General features: G+C 48.1%; 1 protein-coding gene across 3 annotated transcripts in view; it reads right to left on the reverse strand.

Moving 5' to 3' along the window:
• LOC135909198 (ovochymase-2-like) overlaps nt 1–26,088 on the reverse strand; it is a 337,884-nt gene that overhangs the window by 286,172 nt on the left and 25,624 nt on the right. For 2 of the 3 annotated variants that reach the window (XM_070524732.1, XM_065441041.2), the window contains exons 5-6: nt 15,001–15,074; nt 14,429–14,499 (exon numbers count right to left, since the gene is read on the reverse strand). The exons of the other annotated variant lie outside the window; for it this stretch is intronic. In XM_070524732.1, the coding sequence (XP_070380833.1) occupies nt 14,429–14,499; nt 15,001–15,074 (145 nt within the window). The remainder of the gene's footprint in view (nt 1–14,428; nt 14,500–15,000; nt 15,075–26,088) is intronic. 3 annotated transcript variants of the gene reach the window in all.

Here is a 26,088-nt window from a genome sequence, read left to right on the forward strand (position 1 = left end):
AGTGCAGCTGTTAGAAATTCACTGCGTTTGTCAGTGCATCCGCTGCTTCACCGAGCTGAGGGTGAGAGGGCTGGGAGAGTGAAAACGGAGTATAAAAATAGCCTCGCACAGCACGGATGTCCGCACGCGAAGTTTCATCCTAAATGCCAGCGCTCATTTCTTCCCTCGCGGAACGATTTCACCTCCCACGGTTGTACGTTTCCGCCGCTTCCATTCAAGGTCACGCCCGCGTTTAGCTTGCGGTGCGCGCGAAATGCCTTGTTTGCGACGGTGAGTCTTCAGGTGACTGGGCATTATTATTATGTTGTTACCTGCCCCAACAGAAATGGATACACGAAAGGCTGGATGCCACCAGTGAAATTCTGCCAATTCACAAGAAAATGGTACGGAAAAAGCAGACGACTGACAAGGATTACTGCGTGTCACGGTGCAGCATTATTCGATTCGGCGAAGCACCGATCAACGGGCGCCAAAGGGTCGTAGTACCTAATAGGAACCGACGAACAAGACAGCTAGTGCCGGCCACTCGGGAAAGCGGCCAAAAAGGGTCGAAAGCAAGTTTAGAGATTATTGTCTTTTCTTTGTTGGCGCGACCGTGACGCCCCGACAGCTTTTTGTAGGAATATCTGCGTCTTTGGCGCGACCATGACATCGTGCATTGAGAAGCTTACTAAGAAGGCGGGGGTGCGAATACTCCGAAGTATGTGGTGTCTGTGCAATCTTGTGTCCACGAAGTGCTGACAGTGTATGCAATATCTCTGTGCAATCCATGTCCACGAATTGTTGCCAGTGCATGTGTGCCAACAGCGCCGTATGGCTAGCTGCCGTAGTTTCTCCTATGTTTATGAACAGACAATGGAGGTCCGGCATGGACTCAAGGGAGTGCGTGGGTGGTGCAATACGATTGCACGAACTCTATCAGCAGGGGAGAAGCACCCCTTCCCTTGCCCCTAATTAACAGGGACGCGGCCAAGATCTCTGGACGAGCCAGTATACAATTGGGTGAACTTGATTGGATCGTCACCATTATCTGCCGTCCTCCCACCCAGGACACTAGGGAAAGAAGAGGTTATTTAAGCGCTGGCTTTAGACCGAGCTGGGCAGTCTAGAGTTTAGAAGCTGAGCCTGCAATCTGCTGAGAAGCATCAAGGAGCTAGTGCCGTCCAGTATCGCCTGGGCCGCCTAGCCGCATCTGAACTGCGAGTTACTAGTTGGCGTAGGAGCCAACAAACCAGCGTCTGCAACGAAGCTCACAGTAGTTCTCCTCAAGTTAGCTCAACCTGCTCGAGGGAAGACGTCAGACCTAGACTCCCGGGAAACCCAGCCCAGCAATCACATCCACCGCAACCAGATCGGCTTGCCAGCATTTTTCGGGAAAGCTCTGCCGTCGACTCCACACTTGATAACCTTCCTGCTGCTGTCCAGCCATGCGTATGCCATTATTTGTTTTCTTTTGAACTCTGGGCCTCTTTTTGGAGTTCTGGCAGCCCGCTGGAAGCCAGCTAGTTCCGGTCCTGATAGGAAGTCACGTGAGCTGGGATCCCAAGACAAGGCAAACCTGCCCGAAGTTTGCAAAATCGCACGCCGGGACAGCTGGCCAAACGTAAACATGCTACCAGCATGGCAGCGCTCGGTGAGGCCAGCACGCGCTGGCGTCAGCTCATTTATGCGTTGCCAGCTTGAAAATATATACTTGCATTCAGGGATACAATTACTTTCACGCGGCTCGGCACAGGACGTGCACTGGGCCAACCTCACTTTGTGCAGGGCCACAGATGGCTTCCAATGCGTCCGGTGACAAGACCCAAAACTGTCCGTGATTGTATCCTCGAAAGCAATAGCTCTAGGATCCCTGCTTGCAGCGATCACGTCACCCACCAGCGACATTGATGAGTTGGCGTTGAGTCATCCCTTCACAAGACAAGAAAAAAGCTGGATATCGGGTACGTCTTATACGCATAAAATTTTGTGCCGACCTGCTCGGGCTTCGATTTCAGGAAGTTTGTCGTGGCTGATGGTGCTTCTCATTTTGACGCTAAGGAACTGGGGACACGGCTGGCACATGAAAATGCACGCCGCCTGTGACCAGCGAAAAGTTTTACATGAAAAGCAACATTGGTCATGATCATGAGAGCAATAAGCCAATGTACGTGTGTCTAATGTACGTGTGCCTATTACTCAACCAGTGCATTTTTATATCAACAGCCTGCAGTTTGGACACATATCGGTTTCGAGCTGCCACCCAAGCATACAACAAAGAGACTGAGTGAACACGGGCTAGCTGCAACACTCTAAAAACAGTTGTACCCTTTGGGGTGTAAATTTGCCAGAGAACAATAATCGTAATTTGTCTTGCCCGCATTTCCTTTCTTTAACACTGCGAGCCCTGTACTTCTAAGTTAAGAACAGCATGCGCGTTATCAGCATGACAGAGCATTCCCGACAGGAAAGTAAAGAGCGCAGCATTTTCAAGAAAGGAAACGCAAGCAAGACAGGTGACAATTATTGTTTCGTGGCAAATATACACCCCAAAGGGTACAACTGTTTTTAGAGTGAACGCCTTCGCCAACTGCAGAAAAAGGACATTCAGTCGAACTCGACTATATCAAACCCGTTTACACTGAATTATTCTATATATCGAACGATTTCTGGGCATGGTTTAGATACAATGAGCATATATCACAAAAATTACGCTAGCATCGAACAAAAATAGCAGCGACTCCCGATATATAGAACGTCAAGCGGAGGAAAGTGCCCCCAGAAGTTGGCTTTCCCTTGTGGTGGTGGGGAAACGCGGCGGCGCGGCTCCATCCAACCACTCTCCCTACCGTGGCCGCGCTCTTTCGAACGAGCCGTCGACACTGCCCCTGCAAAAGATGATCCTGGCCAGCCCGCAGCGCTTGCTCAGACAGCCAATCGGAGGCTCTTGTGCCCTCGTCACACAATATGGCGAAAGTGTGAGTTGTCTCGCTGCTCTTCTGGTTCATTGTGTGTGTGCCTTGTGGGCCTTCTCCCGCAGTATTGCCGTGATGAAGTGGCAGAATTTGCCTTTCGATGTGAAGCTCGAAATCATAAATCGGGTCGAACGCGGTGAGAAGTCGGATGTCCCCGCAGCGTGCAAGATTCCGAGGAGCACTCTCAGGACAATCTTAAAGAATAAGGGGGAGATTAGGGTAAAAGCGCCCCAGCTCGCGACCCAGTGCCCGTGGTGCCCAACGCGTACGTGCGGGCGTGTACGAGTGGTTCATCCGAAATTGCTTCAGCCGTGCCGGCTTCCACATGCTCGGTGATGACTGTAAATTCTGATGAATGCAATGAAGACTTTGCCGGTGTTGCGGAAGTTTGGAGCAAGCTGTCAGAATTTCCGGAAGCTGTTGACGAATCAACGGTAGACGAGTTTGTGAGTGCAAATGATGGTGTCGTGACCACGGAAGAGCCAGAAAACGAAGACTACATTGCCGATACCGTACCGAGCACAAGTGAAACTGGGCACAATAAGGAAAGCAATGACGGTCCTTTGCCCACATCTTGCGAAAAGACTCGTGCACTCGCACAAGTCCGGTGCTTCTGCGCGAATTTGGAAGGTTGCGGCCTCAGCTTCTCCGACTCCTTAGACAATGTGGAGAAGTGCGTGCGTTGCAGGCAGCAAAATTACCAAAGCAGAAGACTATACAGGACTATTTCATGCGACACTAAGCTAGTTTCATGAATAAAGTGATTTTATAAATGGCATGTGCTTTTATGACATCCAATTATTTAGCAGGCTTATATCGAATTACGCTCTATATCGAACTGACAGGCGCTTTCTTGAGAGTTAGATATAGCCGGGTTCGACTGTATCTCCGCATACTTACGCGAGATATGTGAAAAGGAACACCACCAGAAAAAGACGAACCGAAAATTTATTGCAATACATGTGAATGAGCATCTACAACTTGCGTGGAACACGATGCAGATAACATGCACGCATGAGAGCGCAGTGCGCTGACCAGCACCGCGAAGAAGCCTTGGGGACACGCATACACACACAAAAGCTTCAAACTGTTCAACACGCCTCGTATCACACCGCTCCGCTATGTGGAACGGTGCGTTAGCACCTAAAAAGATAATTGTGGTATCCTGTGTTAGCTTCTGGTTTCGGTTTTGGCTCGTTTATGTCAGGGCGCCACTCAGCGCCAAACGTTATAAGTTTCCTCCCGTTTCCCTTCGCAGAAATAAAAGGGCATTCTTTGTCTAGTCCCCGACTGAAGCAATCCGGCTCTTTTTTGCGGCGCTGCGCTCCCCAACCGTTTAGGCCTCATGCCATAATCCTTTCGTCGGGCCGCCCCGTCGAAGCTACAACAAACTGGCGACGAGGTAAACCATTACTCAGCTTCCTACGTGCCCTTGCCGTACTACTTCTGCTCCTCCTCCTGCTACTGGCATACAAGACGCCGCAACCACGTCTCCTCCGTCAGCCACAACTCCTCCACCTTTGTTTTCGGTGCCCGGCATGGCGTTCGTACCCCACATGCCGCCTTTCCTGGCACTACCCGGTACTCCTGTGGTACCGTGGCTCACATGGAAATGGTACTTTTGCACATTTCTCGAGGCCACCGGAGGCGAGGCACTACAAGACGAGAGGAAGGAAGCCATTTTACTGAGCAACTTAGGCTTCGAGGGGCAGCGTCTCTACTACGACCTCGCGTCGCAAGCGGACCAGACGCGTACTACGTTCGAAGGCATTCTCCGCATCTTCAACCAGCACTATGAAGAATGCACCAATCCCCTGGTGCACCGCATTAGCTTCCAGGACAGGAAGCAACTACCTGGAGAAACCTTTCAGGACTTCGTCACTGCGCTACAAAGGCTAGCGCCTCCTTGTGCATTCGGCGCGTGGCACGATGAGTCCCTTCGCGACCAAATCCTCCAAGGCGTCGCATCAACAAGAATTAGAGAAAGGTTACTCTACGAAGGAGCGTCCCTCATGTTCAAGAAGGCCCAGGAAATCGGTCGAACTGTACAGCAAGTTCACAAAGAACTTCGAGTCTTCGACAGCTCGTCCGTTCAGCGCGTCTTGATGCAACGCCAAGATGGCGTCGACAGCCATCACCTTCCTCGCCTGGGCGCGGAAGATGGCGGTTCCCGCCACTCTTCTCCCTCGACCCGGCGGCTTCAAGATGGCGCTCGGCGGCATGGCGGGCGGCCCGAACTCCGCGAAGCCAGTCGATACATTGTGGGCCATTGCTACCGATGTGGTTCACCTCACCACATCGCATCTGATCCAGGCTGTCCAGCCAAGCACGTTTCCTGCCGTGCGTGCCGGAAAGTAGGACATTTCGCTTCAGTTTGCCGTTCAAGCAACTGAAAGCATCAACAGTCCCCTGCTCGTACACAGCTTGTTTTCGCTGCATGCCAACAAGTGTCAAGAGTTCCAGATGACCCAAGCGTTCAGTTCCCGTCTCTCCCGCACAACGCTCCCTCGGAGTTCGCCCAGCCGTACTCAGGACAATCGGGACTTGCAAAGGACTTCATCTACGACGTTCATCTTCGAGCTTCAATGCAACCAGTCTCAGCGAAACTGCGTCCTCAACCTCGGGTTCTCCGTGAGCAAGACTGCGCTGCAAACGGTATTTCGCCCCTGAAAAACAAAGTTCAGTCAGTTGCTGAGGTACCGCAGCCAACTGACAAGTCGCTGCATTCATTTCTCGGTGTCACGCGATACTACGCTAAACTGATTCCCCAGTACGCTGAATTGGCAGAGCCACTTAGGAAACTGCTAAAGCAAGGACAACCGTTTGTCTGGGATCAGGATACCGAGTATAGCTTCCAGACTATTAAGTAGGTGATTGCATGCGAATTCGGCTCTTACGCCAAAAGTGTTAAGGTGTTCGTGGACTGTCGTCGTGCATCAAAATGACCTCAATTTCGTCCAGGAGATCTTGTCCGAGTACGCAACTCAAGAAAGTCCGATCCTAAATACTCGGGTCCATTTAAGATTTACCGTAGGGTACGTCGCAATACTTTCATGCTTGAAAATGGCAAACGATGGAATTCATCCAAACTTGTGAAATGCCCTGCACTACCGGATATTCTTGGAAAATTCACTGAAAAGAGTCACTCCAGTGACTACCCTTCCCTTGATGATTGTCTCCCACCTTTTCTTCCAGTTACTACTGGTATAGGGGATACATTACGTTTCTTGTAGCGTAACCGTGCAGTACGCACATCATTACTACGGTGCTGACCGCCATACTAATGTCTTTCATGCCAAAAAGTTTGTAACATTAAAAGTCGTTACCATTCTTACGGGGGGACTATGGAGTTTAAAGTGCTTTTACGCACAATGCCAAATCCACGACAGCCACAAAGACTGTCTCGAGTCAGGCTCAGGGCGAATGAGCCACCCATCAGTGCTGTCCCAGGGGGCACACAGATGTTTGCACTGTCTACTTTTGTACTCTGAATTTTTTTCATGTATGATCGGTGTGCAAGGCTGCATCTCATCGTCTTCCCAAGACGGGTACTGAAACTGCAGAACTGGAGTGCAATAGTTCATATTCAGTTTTCATATTGTGCGTGGAAGCCAAACATATCATTCATTGTGATATACATACATATACATACATCATTCATATACATAACATTGTGGAAGCCAAACATATCATTCTCTATTGTGTAAAGAGGTCACCACTAATCATGTGTGTTACAGTGCTAACATGTGTTCTTTGACTCGCGACTTGCTTTTGTTGTGAGGAGAGCAAGTAGAGCATTTTTCCTTTCAAGGGAGAGGTGATGTGGTACCCTGTGTTAGCTTCTGGTTTCGGTTTTGGGTCGTTTACGTCAGGGCGCCACTCAGCGCCAAACGCTGTAAGTTTCCTCCTGTTTCCCCTCGCAGAAATAAAAGGGCATTCTTTGTCTGGTCCACGACTGAAGCAGTCCGGCTCTTTCTTGCGGCGCTGCGTGCCCCGGCCGTTTAGGCCTCAAATCCTTTCGTTCGGCCGCCCCGTCGAAGCTACAACAATAATGCTAAAGTAAGGAAATCCGAAGCTGACCGTAGACAGGTGGCTGAGCAAGGCAAATTTAAGTCCTCAAGCGCGCACGTTGCAATCCGTGAAGTCCCCGCAACGATGGAGGCGAGCGCCCATCGCCTCTTTTAGTCGTCTGCTAGCCAGAGAACTTCCAGATAAGTTCTCTGGCCAGAGAAAATTGTCCTGCCAGAGAAAATCGCCCTGGCAGGTTCTGGCAGCCAGCGGGTAGCCAGAACCATCCAGCCTGATCAAAACGAAAGCCCGGCAGAAGTGCGCGGCGCGGTGGGCGGAGCAACCCGAAAAAAACAGACGCTCTGGCTGGCTCCGGCAGCCCGAGAACGAGGCATCATGAGAACGTGATTTTTTTGGGTGAAGACAACCGGTCAATAACCGGTTGGTCCCGTTCTCCGTTTTTTTTTTTTTTCATTACGAATGTGCGATGCGCGTATTTGCACCATAACGTGGATGTTGCGTTGCCACATTGGTGTATTCGAAGGGACAAAATTGAACATCGTTATGCGAACGCTTCTGGAGGTGTTAGAAAATACCTTGGCTATGCAGATGAATTAATGAACTTTATCCAAAAGGGATGGTTCTACAGCCTATTCTGGGATGTAGGAAGATGGTTAGGGTGTAGGAAAGAGGGGAGGGGTGAAACTTACCCCCATTGCCAAATACGAAAGGTCCCTCCCTGCCCTTGAATGCCTAGATAAACACAATTTGTCGCCTATGGGGACATATGATTGCCTTTTGCAATAATTCAATCATTTTTCTTTTTTTTCCCAATTCTTTACAATGCAAAGCATTTATTTGCCTAGTTAAAGCTAAGGTCAACTGCAAGGCCATCCAAGCTCACATAGTTTGTCACCGATGTATGCGCTCTCCCATGCGCCCACTCGCATGCCACTACTGGCTTGGCACCTCCTCTCCTTGCTCCACTCGCCGGTACAGGTGTGCGCGCCACAAATGGACATGGCATAGTTGCGCTAGCTGCACTTTGTTGCATGTAGGCCTCTACTTGCAGATACAACAATGAGCCCTCAAAAGTATCAAGCAGAAGAGGACCATAAGAGTGCAGAAGTTTGTGGCAATCCTCGTGTCCCATGACAGTCGCACATGTGGCAAATGTCGCGTCGGGTGCAACCGCAAGCAGGTTTGGGGAAAGGGGTAGCCTTCCTTTAGCAGGTGGTGCACTGCAATCACAAGTGCTGTCAGCGCCACCAGCCATGTCACACAAAATCCCTCCAACACTGCCCGAGCCTCTTTGGTCACCAGCAAACGGCGAGCGTGAAAGGCTCTGCCACCATTCCAGTTTTCTCGCATGTGGTTAGTCAACCACATTCCGCCACGGTTGCCTGAATGCCAGCTGGTAAGCCGGAAGCCTCTCTTTATCTAGCGTATTATTCTATTTGAGGGCCTGCTCAAATTGTTAGTTGCAGCCATAATAAATGCTCGAGTGTACTTGAGCTTCTACTGGACAGCAGTTGATGGGCAGGTGTGCGTCAACCATGGCATGCAGAGGCCTAGTGCTGTTGGCACCCCTTTATTCCTTCTTGACGCCCAACGTGCACGGGGCAATTGCTCTCATAGAAAACGGGACAACAATATGTTCGGCACAAGAAAGACTTCGTACGGACCAGCGTCATTGGGCAGCGTCTTTGGGCTTCAAAGGCGTGACTGATAGCTATGTTGGGTGTGTGCTTTCTTGAGTCTGATGTGCGCTGCATAAAACGACGCTTCCGCCGACCGACTCTGACATTGACTGGCCGTCGCTCCCACCCAAACAAACAGGCTTAAATGCGCCGGGTGATGTGTCTGCAAGGGTGGTTGAGAACGATAAGACAGAAAATGAAAATGTACAAAGTATGCTGAAACAGCTGATAACTACGATGCGTTCACTTCTCTGCGGACTTCAGACGCCGGTTGCTAAGACCGCGCTACATGTTCTAGATGCTTTGGAACCGCTCCTCGCGGCTCTACAATAAGGCATCATGGCGCTCTCTTTTGACAACCAATTACGCAGATCTGCAATAATGCAGTGGAATGCCAGAGGCCTACAAGGCCGCCTCGCAGACTTTCGGCAGTGGATGTTCAAATACCAGTTTCCCGTGGCTGTAATATGTGAACCAAACATGACATCTTTACTACGCGTATCTGGATATGTGCCTCTGTGGTCAAGGAATGATCACAATGTAAGCAAAGTGCTCACTTTTGTTCGTCGGAATTTAACGTGCCTTCGTAAAGACATTCCTGCACACGCTTCCAACGAGTACGTTTGCATAACGCTGAAGTACAAGCGGCGCACACTCTCAGTAATTGGCGGGTATATACCCCCAACATCGAGCATAGACTGTTCATACTTGCTGTCCATACTGAAAGCTTGTCCGGGTCCCCACAGTCATCGGTGACTTCAATGCCCACCATCCCATGTGGGGCTCTGCTTCGACGAACGCCCGCGGTAGAGACTTGGCTGACTTCATGCTTAGTCAAGGCTTGATGGTGATCAATGATGGCTCGCCAACATGCCTTCGAGGCTCTTACTACAGCAGTTGTCTTGACATTGCGTTCGTTTCCAAAAGCCTGCTGTTTGCTACACGATGGTGTACTGATCTCGACACCCATGGAAGTGACCATCTACCAACATATGTTCAGTTGAAATGGTTACATCCCCCAGCTCTGCACACTGTGCGTTCTATCAATTGGCCAGCATTTCGAGAATCTGTGACCACCGCATGTCAAGCCATCCAAGCACCATCCAATATTGAAGATGTCATCGCGGCAACATTACGTGACACAACAAAACACCTCAGTGCACCTTCACCTAGATCATCTATTGATGACCAGTACGAGCGACTTCGCGCGATACGGCGTCGAGCAGAACGAAAATACAGAAGGACCAAATCACCATTAGACGTCACTGCATCACGCCGGGCTCAGCGTCATGTCCTGCGCCACCTTGACAAGCTTGACAAACAACACTGGAGATCATTCTGTGGCTCTCTGGATCCGAGAAAACCTCTATCTAGAATTTGGCAAATTGTACGAAGCCTTCGCTCGCCTCCACAACAGCTTCACCCGTTCAGTGCTGTGGCCATACGGCAAGGCCGGCGTGAGGTTGAGGTCGCCGATGACTTTTGCAAATTACTCGTGAGCTCCTCGAACGATATACCAACCCATTCACGACTGACTTTCCCGTCATCTAGTGATCACCGTCTGGACGCGCCTTTTACCATGCACGAGCTCGACGCTGCGATATCTTTTTCCCGCCGATCAACTTTTCCAGGACCAGACGGAATTACATACTCCGCGATTTGTCATCTTGGAGTAGAAGCTCGAGAAATTCTCCTGGCGCTCTACAACTCTACGTGGGACACAGCAACTGTGCCTAATCACTGGAAGTGCAGTCGTCTTGTGGCTTTGCTAAAACCTGGGAAATGCCCGCAGGATCTCTCCCATTATCGACCAATAGCCTTGGCAAGCTGTGTCGGTAAAGTGATGGAGCGAATGGTACTGAGCAGACTGGAATGGCTACTCGAGAAAAGTGGTGGACTTCCTGATTTCATCAATGGATTCAGAAGAGGCCGATCATCCATTGACGGTGTGATCGACCTAGTATCTTCTGTTCAACAGGAAAAGAGACGCCGTCGTCTGGTATGCGCAATATTTCTGGACATCAAAAGTGCCTACGACAACGTCTTCCACCATTCGATTCTTCAGGCGCTAGAGGATATTGGTTTTGGTGGCCGGATGTATGCGTGGCTGCAGAGTTACCTCAGTGGCCGCACCATTTTCATGTCCACTTCGGATGGCGAGACTGATAGACATGAAGTTCGCAGGGGTGTTCCGCAGGGTGGTGTCCTTAGCCCAGTATTGTTCAATATGATACTGGTGGGCCTTGCAGACGAGCTACCTGAAACAACGCGTATCAGTACGTACGCGGATGATATCTGTATTTGGTCATCTGGGGTCACAAGTCCACAAGTGCGTGCAAGGCTTCAACGTGCGGTTACCATAACGGCGAAGTACTTACGCCGTAGAGGCCTGCAACTCTCAGCTACTAAGTGTGCAGTCGTGGCATTTACGCGCAAATCGATGTCAAATTATCCAATCGTTGTCGACGGAACGGCGCTCCCTTTAGTCACCCACCACAGATTTCTTGGCGTGATAATAGACCGCAGTCTTTCTTGGACCAAACATGTTACTGCGCTTAGGGCTAAACTGACCAACTTCATACACGTTCTTCGTGTAATATCAGGACTGAGATGGGGCCCCTCTGAGCGAAGTTTGCTCCAAGTGTACCAGGCACTTTTTGTGGGCTACATACGCTACAGCATGCCTGTGTTATCTAACATGGGATCATCTTGTATACGCAGGCTGGAGAGCCTTCAGGCTCAAGCACTACGGATATGTCTTGGCTTGCCACGCTGCACGTCAACTAAGGGCACAATAGCGGAAGCACGGGCTTGTCCTATCGACATATACAGGTCTTGTGAACCTGTGCGAACCTATCTTCGCCTGCTAACCAGACACTCACGCCATCCACTGTCAATGCTTCCAAGCATCAACCTTGACTGTGCTTTTTCTAAAGCTATTGCATGTCACGCAAGCATTGTACCTGCAAGATTCCAGGTAACCGACATCCCCGCGACACCTCCATGGACATTGCCAAGACCACTAGTGAGGCTTCAGATACCCGGAATTAGGAAGAAATCTCACGTTTCCTCCATTGGCTTGAAGCAGCTCACCCTGTCCCGTATATTTACTTTATATAGTGGGACTCTAGAAGTATATACCGATGGTTCGGTCACGCCATCTGCCACAATGGCCGCATTTGTCATCCCACAACTTGGAATTACTGAACGATTTCGATTAGACCACAAATCGACATCTACGGCAGCGGAACTTGCGGGAATACGGGAGGCTGTCCGTTTTATGAGAACGCAGACACCCCATAAATGAACAATATTGTGCGATGCCAAATCGGCGCTACAGGCACTAAAATACTTTTTAAACAAAGGACCATACTATCGGCTCGTGCTGGAAATTGTCGAACTTTATCACAGTGCCGAGTTAAGCGGCCACGTGATCACCTTTCAATGGGTGCCTAGCCATTGTGGTGTTTCTGGTAATGAACTCGCTGACAGTGAGGCAAGATCATCCTCCCCTTCCTGTGATGAAGTACGGATTGCCTACTTGCGACCTGACACCAACTCCATGATCAAGGCACTCATGCAGGACCTTACAAAGGCTTACAGAGCCCACTCTGATAACATTCACAGACGTCTACGTATGATTGACCCAGACGGTAAATTCTGCTTGTCCCCGAAGCTTACACGGAGCAAAACATCATTGCTACACAGGATTCGGCTCGGCGTTGCTTTCACCCGTCGCTACGCACGCCTCATCGGCCAATCGAACAGCCCTGATTGTGTACACTGCCAGATGCCCGAAACACTGCAACACGTACTGTGCGACTGCCCAGCATATATGCTGGAGCGAAGGACGTTAGACAGTTTCCTAGCCAGCGTTGGCAGACAACTACTGTCGGAGGAAGCTATTCTTGGCCCATGGCCTGACACTGCAATTTCAATGCGTGCCACAAAAGTATTGTTGAAGTTCCTGCAGGACACCAAGCTCGACAAGCGGCTCTAGCGAGGCAACTGTCTCATGTACATAAGCACTCACCACTTCTCTTATCATCATCCATCCCAATACTTTCACTCCCCTTCCCTCTTCCCCAGTACAGAGTAGCAGACTAGAGTGCACTAGCTCAGGTCGACCTCTCTGTCTTTCCTATCAATAAATTCTATTCATTCATTCTTGAGTCTGAGGTAACGCTGCACCAGTGTCGCCAAACTGATGTGGACGCCTAGATTTGCAGCTAGATTTTCTTCAAAGAAATCTACGGCACGTGGGCCACCAGGGAGCGCGATGGCTTGACGAAGGGCAAGCTTGAAGCAAGCTAGTCCACTAGCCAAATTTTCAAAATTTTCCGGTACATACCGTATTTACTCGAAAGTAGGCCGGCCCCGATTCTAAGCCGACCCCCAAATGTCCGGAAAAAAAAAACACAAATAAATAAATAAATAAAAATAAAATAAATAAATAAATAAACAAAAAGAATAAAATAAGAAAAAAATAATAATAAAACTTATCTCAAACGTAGGCCGAACAAAAAAGTGAGGACAGCATTCACAAAATGAAAACCGCATTTATTTAATATGAACATGCCGAGCTCACTCTACATTAACATCGATGCTAGCCTCGTTGCTATAGCCCAGACCACACACACGCTTACGTACGAGCACCTATGCATGTGCAGACAGTGTGGCATGGCTCGCACGCATTGAAACGGGGTGCAATCTCGATGAACAGCTCCTCGCTGTTATCGCGTGCTTATTTTCCTTATCACTGTCATGTCCTCGTTGTGGCACACGCAAAAAGCGTCCTCCGTCGCCCCCTCCTACGATGGACATTTTTCTCAGCAATGCTGAAGTCCTGCCTAGCTAGAACATTTGACGATGCCTCTGCGGCTAGCACAGCTTCTTGTTTGAAAGTGGCAATTATAGTGGCATCGCCTGTTTGGTGCCATAACGGTAACACCACGCTATAGGCCACACTGTACGCCGATACGACACAGGTCAAAATAGCGACGTCACTTGTGTACCCCAGTTGGCTATTGGCGCGACTATTAGTGGCTGCGATACTGACTTTTCTAGATGGCACTAGCTATGCACCACATTTATCATCTGGCAAATCGTTTAAATCTGCGAATCTAAGCTGACCCCACAACTTGGCTTATGATTTCAAAAAAAAGAAAAATACGGTCAGCCTAGATTTGAATAAATAGGGTATGTAAATAGCCTCTTCTGTCTGTATCTTCAGATCTGGGAGCCAGGCGTCGAAAACGCTGGCTAAGAAGGCAGCGGGATGCAGTCCTAGCAGTCCACCTCAGCTACGTGCTGAGCAGCGATTTGCGGTGGCTTGTTGGAAGCCTTTATGAGCTTGATTTTGTTGGCAGTGGTTACCGTCACAGACACGGTCATGCTTATGACTCTTCAGAGCTGCCGGTTGCATGTTGGAAGACGACCATGCCATGACATTTAGCGGACGCAAACATATTCACCAGTTTCAATATACTCGCCTGAGCTGGGAAATCTCATTAAAAATAGAAAGCTTATTTTGTTCAGACGAAATCTAAATTTTGCATTTGAAATGCAAAATTTTACACAGAAATCTTGGGGGACCATTTAGCATAAGCAAGAGCTTGATGAGGGCCAGTTGGTTCATACTGTTCATATAGTTCATGCCCGTCAGTCCTTGTCTTTTTCGCTCTCTTTAAACTCAGTTCTACCCATTTAGCACTTTGCTCGCAGAACTGTGGAGCTGATAAGCGGTGTTCATGGGCCACGCCTCACCTTTGTTCTCCACGGACAGCTCGAGGTGAAGCTGGGCCTTCCGCAGTGCAACGCGATACAGGAGCTGAAACCTGCACGGATGCAGTGCATGAGTGTACACGAAAAACGGCTTCCACCTCGCCATGTGAAGACTCTTGAATGAGCTCCTCTGCACCCCTTTTCATCACAAATACAATATGAGAAAGCATGTGTTTCAGTGCCAAGAGCAGTTTTTAATATGAGCTGATCAAGTTCATTCGCCAAACTCTGGTTCACGCAGATGCCTCCATACCAACTCAATTACGACGAATTGCAGTACTATATTTGTTAATAGCAGGTATGCCGAGCTATCACAACACATTCCAAAGTTAGCAGCACATTACACAAGTGATCTTAGATGCACAAGAAGGCCCAGGCCTTTTCAGACCCCAGGCCCGTCAAGTTGGACAAGCTTAGCAAGTCACAAGTTCGTATGAAAAATCCCTGCATCCGCAAATACATAAGTGAGCCTGCAGAATAGTCAGCTTGTACCGATTTCTACCATTTACTGGGCAAGCCAGTGATCTATTGGCCACAGTGCAGTAAATGCATACCCATGGTTCCAAATGGAGCGTGTGTAGTCATTGTCCTGCAGGCTCAAGATGACTGCCTTGTCACCATTCGCTTCCTGGTGGAAGGAGAGAACAAAAGAGCCTTGACTTGAAGCTGAGAACAGATCCAGTCCACCTGGGGCTGCAACATGCCTCGCACTCACTGACTTCGTAAGTATCTCAAGAATGCACTTGCGTCAGCTAAAGCGGAAATAATACCCATTACGTAACCAACTTTGACAACCACTTTCAGCAGTGCACACAAAAGAGGAAAGCAACACGGCACAGGGCAGATACAATGCCATGGATTTCTAGATTTCTTAGCTTAAATGTTCTACACATTTGCTTTCCAGTAATGCAAAGGTAATTTATGGTGGCTGAAATCAAAATATTCTGTCACGTCAGCAGTTCCATGTATCAGTCATCGCTGCAGTGCTTTCTCATGTCTGGAAGTGTTTCTTTGCTCCATGTCCCAGTGCAAAAATTTCCCCTATTTCCTATGCTTAAAGGGCCCCTCACCAGACCACACAGTAAACTTTGGTTATACCACGGCCGCTTGATGCAAAGCAAGGTGCGGCCAGCTACGTCGCGCCGCGGACAATAGGCGGGTGCGTCTCGACCGATTTCACAGTTGCGACCGCTTTTCTTGGTGAGGGCGCTACTGCTCGGGGATGCTTTTGCAACTTCACGCCGGGGCTAAGCAGGCGTTGGTTCTCGCGTCAGAACGTGTTTGCCTCGTGCTCTATGCACTAATCTCGTGCTTTTTCACGTACGTGTGTGTGAGCAAGTTGGTTCGCGGCAGAACGTGTTTGCATCATGCGATATGCATTAATCTCGTGCTGTTTTGCATGCGTGTGTGTGAGCAAGTCGGTTCGCATCAGAACGTGTTTGCCTCGTGCGATATGCATTAATCTTGTGCTTTTTCGCATGTGTATGTGTGAGCAAGTTTGCCTGTGCTTGCTGTGCTTTGTTGAGGCTCTTCGGTGTGCGTGTGTGCCATAGCCAGCCTCGTTCATGTGGCGCGATGCCGCGCAACGATTGTGTGCCACTCTGCGACACAAATGCCAAGAAGGACCCGACTGTGAAATATCACGAGATCCCCTGCGACTTGGAGTGTCGAGAAACGTGGCTAAAAAATAACTCGCGCCAAGGAGTGGGAACCGAGTGATAAGTCTCTGGTATGTGCCCTGCACTTTACAGAAAGGGACTATAAAACGAACACGAAACTTGGGCTCCTGCTTCCGAATGCGGTACCGACCGTGTTTGGCAAATATCCACAGTACCTGCAAAAAGAGAATGTGCAGCCCAAAAAACACCATCGAAGAAACTTTGCTGATCCCACAGTAGTTGAGGCAAGCGATAATAGTGGCAGCTCAGGAGAAAGCCCCAACATCGAAAGTGCCTTACAGTTTCTCAGCAACCAGGTGGAAGCTCTAGTTCCAGAGACTGCCTTAGATTCATGCTCTGAACGTAGTTTTTCTGTTGACGAGGCCTGCCAAACTACATTAGATATTGTGGACGTCCTAGAACAGTCAAAGAAAGCAGTCAAGAGATTGAAAAAAGGAAGTTGCCCATCAAGGAGAAAAGGTGAAAAAACTGCAGTTCGAATGGGACGAAATGAAAAACCGCCTCTTAGTTTATGAAAACAACGAAATTCAGTCCTTTGTTCAGGTATTACAAAGAGTGGAAAAAGGAGACAAAGCTGCTGTTTTTATCAGCAACCAAGTGGCGACTTCAGGGAAAAAAATAAACCTGCCTACAATGAAAGAATCCTGCGGGAATGTTTTATGGAAAGCATGCTCAAATAAAGGGTATGAGCACGTTCGAAGTAGATGCCTTTTGAAGCTTTGTTAAAAGGGGCACACTCCTTAGATAACCTCTAGCATCACTCAATATGCTCTGTTTTCATGAGAAACAATCTACTGATGATTATTTGCAATGATAAGAATTTTTATTTCATCTAAGTTAGTTTGCATTACTAGGGAAACTCTGTACAAGTTCTCCCTATGTAAAGTTTTTACTTTGCGTATATGTTCACGAGAAGTGTATAAAAGTACTGATAGATTGCTTCAAGCAGAACCTCTCGATGGAAGTGCATCACCCGGTCGTGCATCGTACGGGCAACCATCACGGATAGCGTTCAGGCGTATTATAGAACAGATTTCCACCCCTGTGACAATCTGTTGGCGTTTGTGGCCTAATCAGCACTTACAATGACGACTTAATACAGTTTGTCTGCAATTTCCAAATATAAAACGCATTATTTACACCTTGACTGGAGTGGAGATCACGAGTGCCGACGCAGCTGTGAAGGCGCTCTCTATCAGCAGCCATCCCCGAACAGTGGTGCCGCAGCAGGCGAACGGAGAACTAGGCCTGAGACGCCGTTCAGGCACGACGCAGCGGGCTGCACCTTGTGCTTTTGGATCGAGCGGCCGTGGTTATACACTGGAAGTTGTTACGTGTCCTCTAGGGAACATCCTGCTACAAAAATTATTCAAATTGGTTCATTAATAGCCGAGAAAGAAATATTTAAGTGCCGCGAACCCATGATTTCAGGAGGCAAGCTTCACTGCAAATAGACGCTCTTTCCACTAGCTCCGTATAGCCTCCACAAGCAAAGTTCCTTCCCTGCATTCTCCCATACCGGACCTCGAGGATTGCGTGATGCATACATCACAGGCCCCGCCTTCATTTTTTTTTCCTAACCTTTTTGCAGCATGGAGCACTTCCACTGACGGTGTCGCGAGCAAGCTGTTATGAGTGTGTCGTTTCGTGCAACGCACGATTTTGCGCGCTGTGCATGAAAACACCTGACTAGCGGTATAAGTCAGTGCAACCCGAATACTGACGCAGACACAAGCAGATCACAGAGCATTATCCCGCGCTGGAACACGGTAGAAAATGACATATTTTTGGTGTCTGCATGCACGACTGCACGACATGGGAACAAGCAGACAAAACAGTAGTACATCTATCTTGCTGTCGTGCGAATTAAAACAAGAACACGCAGACATTTGGTTTGTGTGTTTTATTGTTCTCTAAGCTTTAATTAATCTATTCAAGCAACATATTACACAAATAACAGATTCTGTCTTGAATAATTCTCACAGCCACATGTCATAACAAGCGACGTCACAGCACAAACACGTGTATGTAGGCGCACTAGCAAGTGTATATTATCCTCCGGCTTTGAGCGCGGTAGCCGCAAGAAGAAAGAAAACAGCGTTCGGTTTGAAATTTCAGATCTTTCCGGGGCGTGGCAATGTAATGCTTTGTAGACATGATCGTTATCGTGCTTGTCAGCTCAAAATGGCCAGACCTTGTGAGGGGCCCTTTAAGATCCCTAGCTCTAAGAAAATTTCTCTGGGTTGGCAGCACTGGTGGCATGGCTCCGAATGCGTGTCACTTCAGCTGGTACCGACTCTGCTTGGATGACGTGCGCGAGCAACATGTGGGCTCTTGCAGAGGGCGACCGCTGTTGTTAGGGGCATGGCCAGGGAGGAGGAGGGCTTATGGGCACTGACATAGTAACGAAGAAGGGGGGGGGGGGGGGGGAGGTCGTGCCAGGTAGGGACGGGGTTCATATACCTCTGTAGACACCCCTCTTTCCCTTGGCCTGACTGGGCGTGAATGATAGTGGAATGTTTCATGTGCAGTGCGTTCGTGCAGTGCGCTCATGTCCCACCATGGTTTGTGTGTCGTCAGTATGTGTACAGTGTTCCATTTATTAGTTTTGTGTCATTTGTATTAGTTTTGTACCAGTTTTGCAGTGTTGAATAAAAAGACTGTCTCCTAGTCATAGCTAATCATCTCTTTGCCATTTTGTTGTCGTTGTCATGGTGGCATCCCACAGGACGGGGTATTGAGCCCTAATCTATTTAACCTAACTATAGTTGGCCTTGCTGAAACGTTACCCAAGACAATTCACCCAACAATGCACAGTGGTGATATTTGTCTTTGGTTTTCTGCGGTGACTCGTCTTCTTGTGCGTGCAAGAATTCAGTGGGCAGCCAGACGAACTTGTTCGTATCTCTGCAAACAAGGCCTTAGTGTGCCCATATAAATATGCATATTAATCGCGTTTACACGCAAACCCATGGCACCATACCCTGTTTCTCCCAATGGCCAGGGTATCAAATACCAGAAGTATCACCGCTTTTTAGGTGTGATTAGTATTGACAGGGACCTTTCATGGAGCCTACACTGCATCTAACTGAAGCGGAGACCAATTTTGATTGTACATTAATGAGGTTCCTGAGCAGAAAAACCCGGGGCACGTCGATACGGTCCATGCTGCAGCTGTACAGAGCACTGTTTCTGGGCTTTTTACAGTACAGCTTGCCGGTTTTGGCAAACACATGTAAAACAAACATTCATACCCTCGAAAGTTTGCAAGGCCCGGCTCTACGGACATGTCTTGGACTACCACGATGCGCCTCGACTCACGCAACAATCCAACAATCATGATTGCTAGCAGGGTGTCTACCAAGTTGACATTTCCAAATTCCCTGAGTTTCCCAGGTTTTCCCTGAGTGCCTTTGCGAAATTCCCTGAGTGATGCAGAACTATGTTTTATGTCAAGACGGGCTGGAACCATATCGCCCGATGCTCTCACTCTTTCGTAAGCATAAGAAATTTTTTTTAAGAGAACCGACTTAATCCAATTTGAATACTAAGGAGTAGTGTTTATGTTATTAAAAAAAAAAGAATAGAAGGGAGGGGTTAGTAAAATACACAGCAAATAAAATGTCTTCGAAAGAAATTGCAAATCGAGTCAGACATTCTCAAATACAAATAAAAAGGAGATGCATACAGAAGCAAATATTTTCGAATATGAGCTACTTATACCAACTGATAGCGAGCTCAGTGGTATGAGGCCTGAATTTTGTCACAATTGAGTCTCTCTCAACAGCACGTATGTCAACCTCAACTGTCCTGACATACAGCCCGCGTACGACGCCTCAGTGTTGTGTTTCACTGCTTTAAAGAGTTTATTTTGGTTTGTATGAGGGACACCTGCATCTCGGCGTCAGCCAAGAGTGTTTTTTGAGCTCAGGCTCCTTCAAAGAAGCACTCGCATACTTCATTCCCCGTCCATTCCTCAATGCGTTGGTCCTTTCTGTTCTCATGCTCCTTCTGTCACGATTTCGCACTACGGACCATTTGAAGCATACTCTTGGTCAGTTTACAGTCAACGGCCAATTTTTCGGACCCCCTAGGGGCCGCGAAAACTTCCGAAAAGTCAGGCAGTCCGAAAAAATAAATGCATGTCTTTTACTGCTCTTAAGGGCTCAAATCGACACAGGCACGTCTGGAAAAGCTCTGAATGCCTGTCAGTACACTTATTAGGCATAGCGGGGCTCCTACTGTGACAGGAGAGGGCGGGTGCATGCGTGTAAAATTAAGGAATATATACTGTGTCCCGTGACAATTGCCCCTTCCTACGCTTGTTAAGCTTCACCGCAATACTTTTGCTAATGCTTCACCGCGTCACACAACCGTACTGAGACAAAACTAACTTTCAGGAACCAGCATTATGGAATGTGTCGTGCTTTCCGAGCTTCGAAGCCAAAATTATTGCTGACAGCGGAGAAATGAAGAAACACGGCACCGAACGGCAAGCAGCTTAATAGCGAACATCGAAGCAGCTAGACGTAGCGTTGCCGCAGTGGTGGCTATGGCTGCCAGCGGATCTGCGTGCGATAGCGCCGGTTCGAGGCGGCGAGGTAATCAAAATGGCAGCGGTGATGGCTTTGATTAATGCCGTTTCGGACCTGCGGTCATGCAGAACGTCCGGAAAATCGGACGCCAAAGAGTTCTTGCGTCCGAAATTTCAGACGTTCTGATACATTAATTGACTCTATGGGGTACGTGGTGGTGCCGCGAAGCCGTCCAAATTATCGGGAATCCGGAAAGTCGGTCGTTGACTCTACACTGGCAACTCCTCCAGCCGACGACAGGGCGTCAATGACGATTCGTTATAATTCCTGTCTGTAACTCGAGCCAGCATTACCGCGACTTTCGACCCTCTCAATAATATTACAGCTAATTTTCCCTGATGGAGGCACAAATTCCCTGAGTTTTCCCTGAGTTTTTCCAGATTACTAAAAATCCCTGAGAATTCCCGGTTTTCCCGGTCGGTAGACACCCTGGCTAGGGTCTACTTGGTTCTAACATACATAACGATCGACAACTTTAGAGCACACATTACCCAGTTACTATATTGCTGCTTCACCAGTACAAAGACGTCAAGCCACATTTTCCAAACTTGTTGCGACACATCAAGGCTACCTTCCACAGGACTTTACCCAGGAGCAAGACCACTGTTACCCCTCTGGTGCCTACACTCAACTTAATGTACACCCTTTGGGGTGAATATAAGCCACTACTTTCCTGTCGAGAATGCTCTCTCATACTGATAACGCACATGCCGTTTGTGACTTAGAAATACCGGGCTCACAGCGTTAAAGAAAGGAAATGCGGACAAGACAGATGACGATTATTGTTATGTGGTAAGATATGACCCAAAGGGTGTAATTTTGCATCAGAGTGTACGACAGCCACAAGTACGCCTGAAGATTCCGGGAATTACAAAGAAGACCTGTCAATCAACAATGTCTCTACGTCAGTTCATACTGTCATCACTGAACGGGGCATATGAACAAAGAACGCACATTTAAAGCGATGGATCTGTCTCAGCCACTAGCTCCACAGGCGCTGTTATCATCCCGGCCTTACAAGTTACAATTACCTTCAATGTGTCCCATATAATGACCTCTACGGCAACAGAACTTGCCACTCTATGTGCCGCTGTTAATTACATCGCACAAGCCAAACCTAGAAAGTGGGTCTTTTTTGCGACTCCAAGGCAGCCCTTCAGAGTCTGCAGTCAGCCTTAGGATGCAAGACCCATGAGCAACTGGTGTTTGAGACCAGAGAGGTTCCCCATCAAGCCTTCATAAACGGATATGACATCATCTTCCAACAGCTTCCGGGGCACTGTGGTATTGTCGGAAATAACCTTGCTGATGATGCCGCCCGGTCAGTCCATAAAGCAACGCCAACACTACCCATACCCTTATCAAGGACAGACGCTGCGAGGAGTTGTTTACTTGCTCAAACTAAGACAAACTTTGTGGAGTACCCCGATTTTCTCCAATTGCCGTCTCCACTAGCTGGATCTTACATTGAAACTGCATATTCCATCGAACTTCTCCCACTGTGATGCAACTTTACTGTGCCGCCTCTGGTTAGGGGTGGCTTTTACGAAAGCCTACTCATTCTTTATTGGAATGATCAACACACCAATATGTGACTCGTGCAAATGTGAAGAGACGATCGAGCATGTGTTACGTTTTTGTAATCTCCATGATATCGAACGTGACATTCTTTGGAGGGTGTTAAACAGATTAGATAGCAGACCATTTTCGGAGACTAAGATTCCCGAACCATGGCCCCACGCATTGCAGGCTCACAAAGCGACGCGCCCACTGCTACATTTCATGAGATCGACTGGCCTCAGTGACCAATTATATGCATGAAGTTATAGACAACTGCACATATTCGCACTGATCTTCCCTCCCTCTTCTTTCTTTTCTTCCATTAAACACATTCCCCTGTCTAGGGCAGCAAACCGAATCTGCGTCTGGTTGATCTTCCTACCTATCCTTCCTTCTTTTCCTTCTCCTCCACCTTCTCCACCTGTTATTGTTGTTGTTTGACTTCATGTCACAAATACAGTGTCCTTTTTCAGCTGCACAGAATTTTATAACAAGGTGAATTTTGTGAGGCCATCTCCCAGTATTCTATCAGGTTATGTGCCTGTGACAACTAGAAGCTCAGTATCGTACAAAATATGGCAGATAATTAAGGATATCTTAAATAATTGCTTAATTAGCAATTATAGAGGAAACATTGCAATTTGGGAATTGAGGACCTGAAGTCATATTATTAACTCAACAAAAACTTCTCTCAACAAAATTGTCTTGGGTGCTAGAGCGTGCAGTATACTTTGCACTGCAGGTGGCCCAGTATGGCAGTACTGAAAGAAATATGAAATAGGGCACCAGTGACATCGACCTGTCTATGCTCTCCATTGCGACTGCAGACTAACAGTAGCACAAGCTTTTGCTGACACGGGCTTTATGTGGCCTTCATGGTGACACGGAACGTGCTCTATTCCGTTTCCAATCTTACGGCGGTACCGCAGTTCGGATGACCACCTTTGCCAGTATCAGGAAATAAAGAAAGGCTTTATGGATCAGAATGAAGAGAACTTGCGATTATTATAGTATTGCCACCCATGCAGCAAGGAAGCCGGTGGCATTTTCCAATAGGGCGGGGAGACCAGTGTCACTGACACGCTACTTAATTTTTGTTTTGGTTCAGGGCTGGTGACAGCCAAAATACTGCAGGCCGTAATACTTATGACGATTTTTGAGAAGTTGTTGGGCAACATATGATGGCTGGGTTTCAATTTTGCAAATGCAATATCGCTTATAAAATTGCTAATTAAAACTTTACCTGTATTGGCTGCCAAGCCTTACAGTCTGACAGCAGATGTGCGAATGCGCCTATCACAAGTTATCAGTGCGGCACCGTGTGTTAGTTGTTTCAGAAAATAAAACAGCCTGTATACCTGCTACAGGAGCGATCTCTGGGTGAAACATCACCCCCCGCCCACTTCCCGGAAATGTTCTATATCCTAACTTTCCTAACTGCACCCCTCGGGGGGGCGGGGGGGGGGGGGGGGTGTGTGTGCCAGAAGACCTATGGGACCCGGGTGCCAGACGACCTAGCTTCAGCGCCTCCCCGCCTCAGCCCAAATTCTTTTTTTTCGTGCTGTCACGCACCGCCAACTAAAACAACTCCTGGGGCCGGAAATTATTCTAAATGTTGTCTAGAATGCCTTTTCCACGCTCAAAACATTTCGGCACAAACATTGCGGCACAAACATTGCGAAGTTGGGCTGGATTTCGTGGCAACACTCATACACCTGGAGTCGCATAACGCAAGAAGCCCCGTCCGAGCGCAAAGTTTCAAAAGTGTTTTGATGGCGAGCAGGTTTGTCGCAGCATCTCGCAGAGGCCACGGAATCTATGGATCGCATGGATTTCAATTCCAGAACGTTATGTGTATAAAGTTCTCAAACTTTCGATGCAAAAGGTGCATTGACATTTCCGAAGTTGTGCTTTAGATTTTTAATTCCAGAACTTTTTGGGTTTAATATTCTTATAAACATTAAACGCCAAAAGTGCATTGACTTTTCTAAAGTCATACATCGGACCATACAATGAGACAAGCCAAATCAACACTATCAGGTAAGTTGACAAAGCACGCAGCGAGGTCCAATGAGACGAAGTGTTGTGGTGGTTCATTTGTGCCATCGTGTCACAGAAAAGAATATAAAAATTTTTTTCACCTGCACCAATGCATCCACGTCAAGACACTAGAGACAGCAAAGGTAACTAGGTATTTGTTTATTTTTCTACTTTGAATTTTATTCGCGAGGACACGTTGAGCTTCTTCATTTTTCTTGTTCTCACTTTCCACTTTCTCGCACGCGAGCTTACGCTAACTCTGTGGAACACCAGTGAATTCACGAACAAACATCTTCACAGATTGGATCCAAGTTTGCAACTCAGTCTTCCACCAGGGTTGCCACGAGCAGAAGCAACACTTCTGTGTCGCCTATGGCTCGGCATGGCATTCACTAACTCCTATTCCTTCTGCATCAGAATGGCCGACAGCCCTGCTTGCAACACCTGCGGCTGCGAAGAGATGATTGCGCACCTCCTCTGTGACTGTCCACGTTACAATGTGGAAAGAAAAGTGCTCGTGACTGCGCTCGAAAAACTGGACAATCGCCCCTTCACAGAAGAGAAGGTTCTAGGACACTGGTCCAGACGGGTTTCGGCACTCAAGGCCTTAAGGGCTCTGCTCACGTTCTTAAGGACATGTGAATTGTGCAACCGCCTTTGACTATTGTTGCGTGCAACATTGCGTTACTGTGTGCATTTTTCTTGTTTTTTTTCTCTCTTCCTTCTCCTTTTATTCCCTTTACCCCTTTCCCCAGCACAAGGTAGCCAGCCAGTATTTACATTGGCTAACCTCCCTGTCCTTCCTTCCCTTTTGTCTCACTCTCTCTTGTTCTCACTACCCACGAGCTGCCAGAGCCAGCTTGAGTGCAAATGTTTTTCTTGTGCTGCCCCGAGCATCGCGCAGCACACTTCGGTGCACATACGTTTTTCTCTGGCCGAGTGGATTTTGGCTTGGCAGAGTTTTGGACGCTTTCTGGCTAGCAGATGAGAAAAAGAAACAATGGTCACACTCCGCTGTCAGAGGGGTCTCGATGGATTGCAATGCTTTCGCTTAAGGGCATTACATTGACTTCAATGTTATCGCAACCTCTCTGGAAAGTCTTTTTGTCTCGCTGGTGTAGGATACCGAGCAGTATGTGTATGGTTCTCTGTGCGCCTCACATTTTCCTTGTTATTCATTCGGTAGCTACATTAGGTGCCCAAAGTAAGCATTTGACTATGGCCAACATGCTTCCTTTGAGTCTTTTTTTTCATTTTGGTGCCCCCGTCCCACAAAAGAAACAAAAGACATTGTTGCGACCCAGCAAATTGTTGCATGATGAAAGTTCGATTTTGTTACTTTTGTGGAAAGTAATGGGCCATGGGACTGCAGTTGCTGGATCCTCTTATTTTATTGCGATAGAAATTATATGGACACTCCAGGCGTGTTCCGTCGCTGTCATGTTCAGTATAAAGTCCAAGGGCGATAACATTGTCACTGCGTGCCGTATGCTGTATGTGCCAGTGAAAGCTTGGGGAGGGGGGTGATGGGTGAACCGACAATCGTGGCTCAGCCTTGTGTGCACAAGGGTGAAAAGCTGGAGGAAGCATGCCGCCTTCCATCGTACGCGGTTCATCGGGGGGAGTGTAAGTAGTGGGGGGGGGCAGGCCTTAGGATTCTGTGATCTGTGAATCTGATTGCGCAACATGTTTATTTGCCTTGTTTGACGCATTATATAGAATTACGTTTGCTTAGATACGTAGATTTATTGGAGACTTACACATATAA

Source organism: Dermacentor albipictus, chromosome 9 (genome assembly GCF_038994185.2).
Source record: "Dermacentor albipictus isolate Rhodes 1998 colony chromosome 9, USDA_Dalb.pri_finalv2, whole genome shotgun sequence".
In the NCBI taxonomy this organism is placed as follows: domain Eukaryota; kingdom Metazoa; phylum Arthropoda; class Arachnida; order Ixodida; family Ixodidae; genus Dermacentor; species Dermacentor albipictus.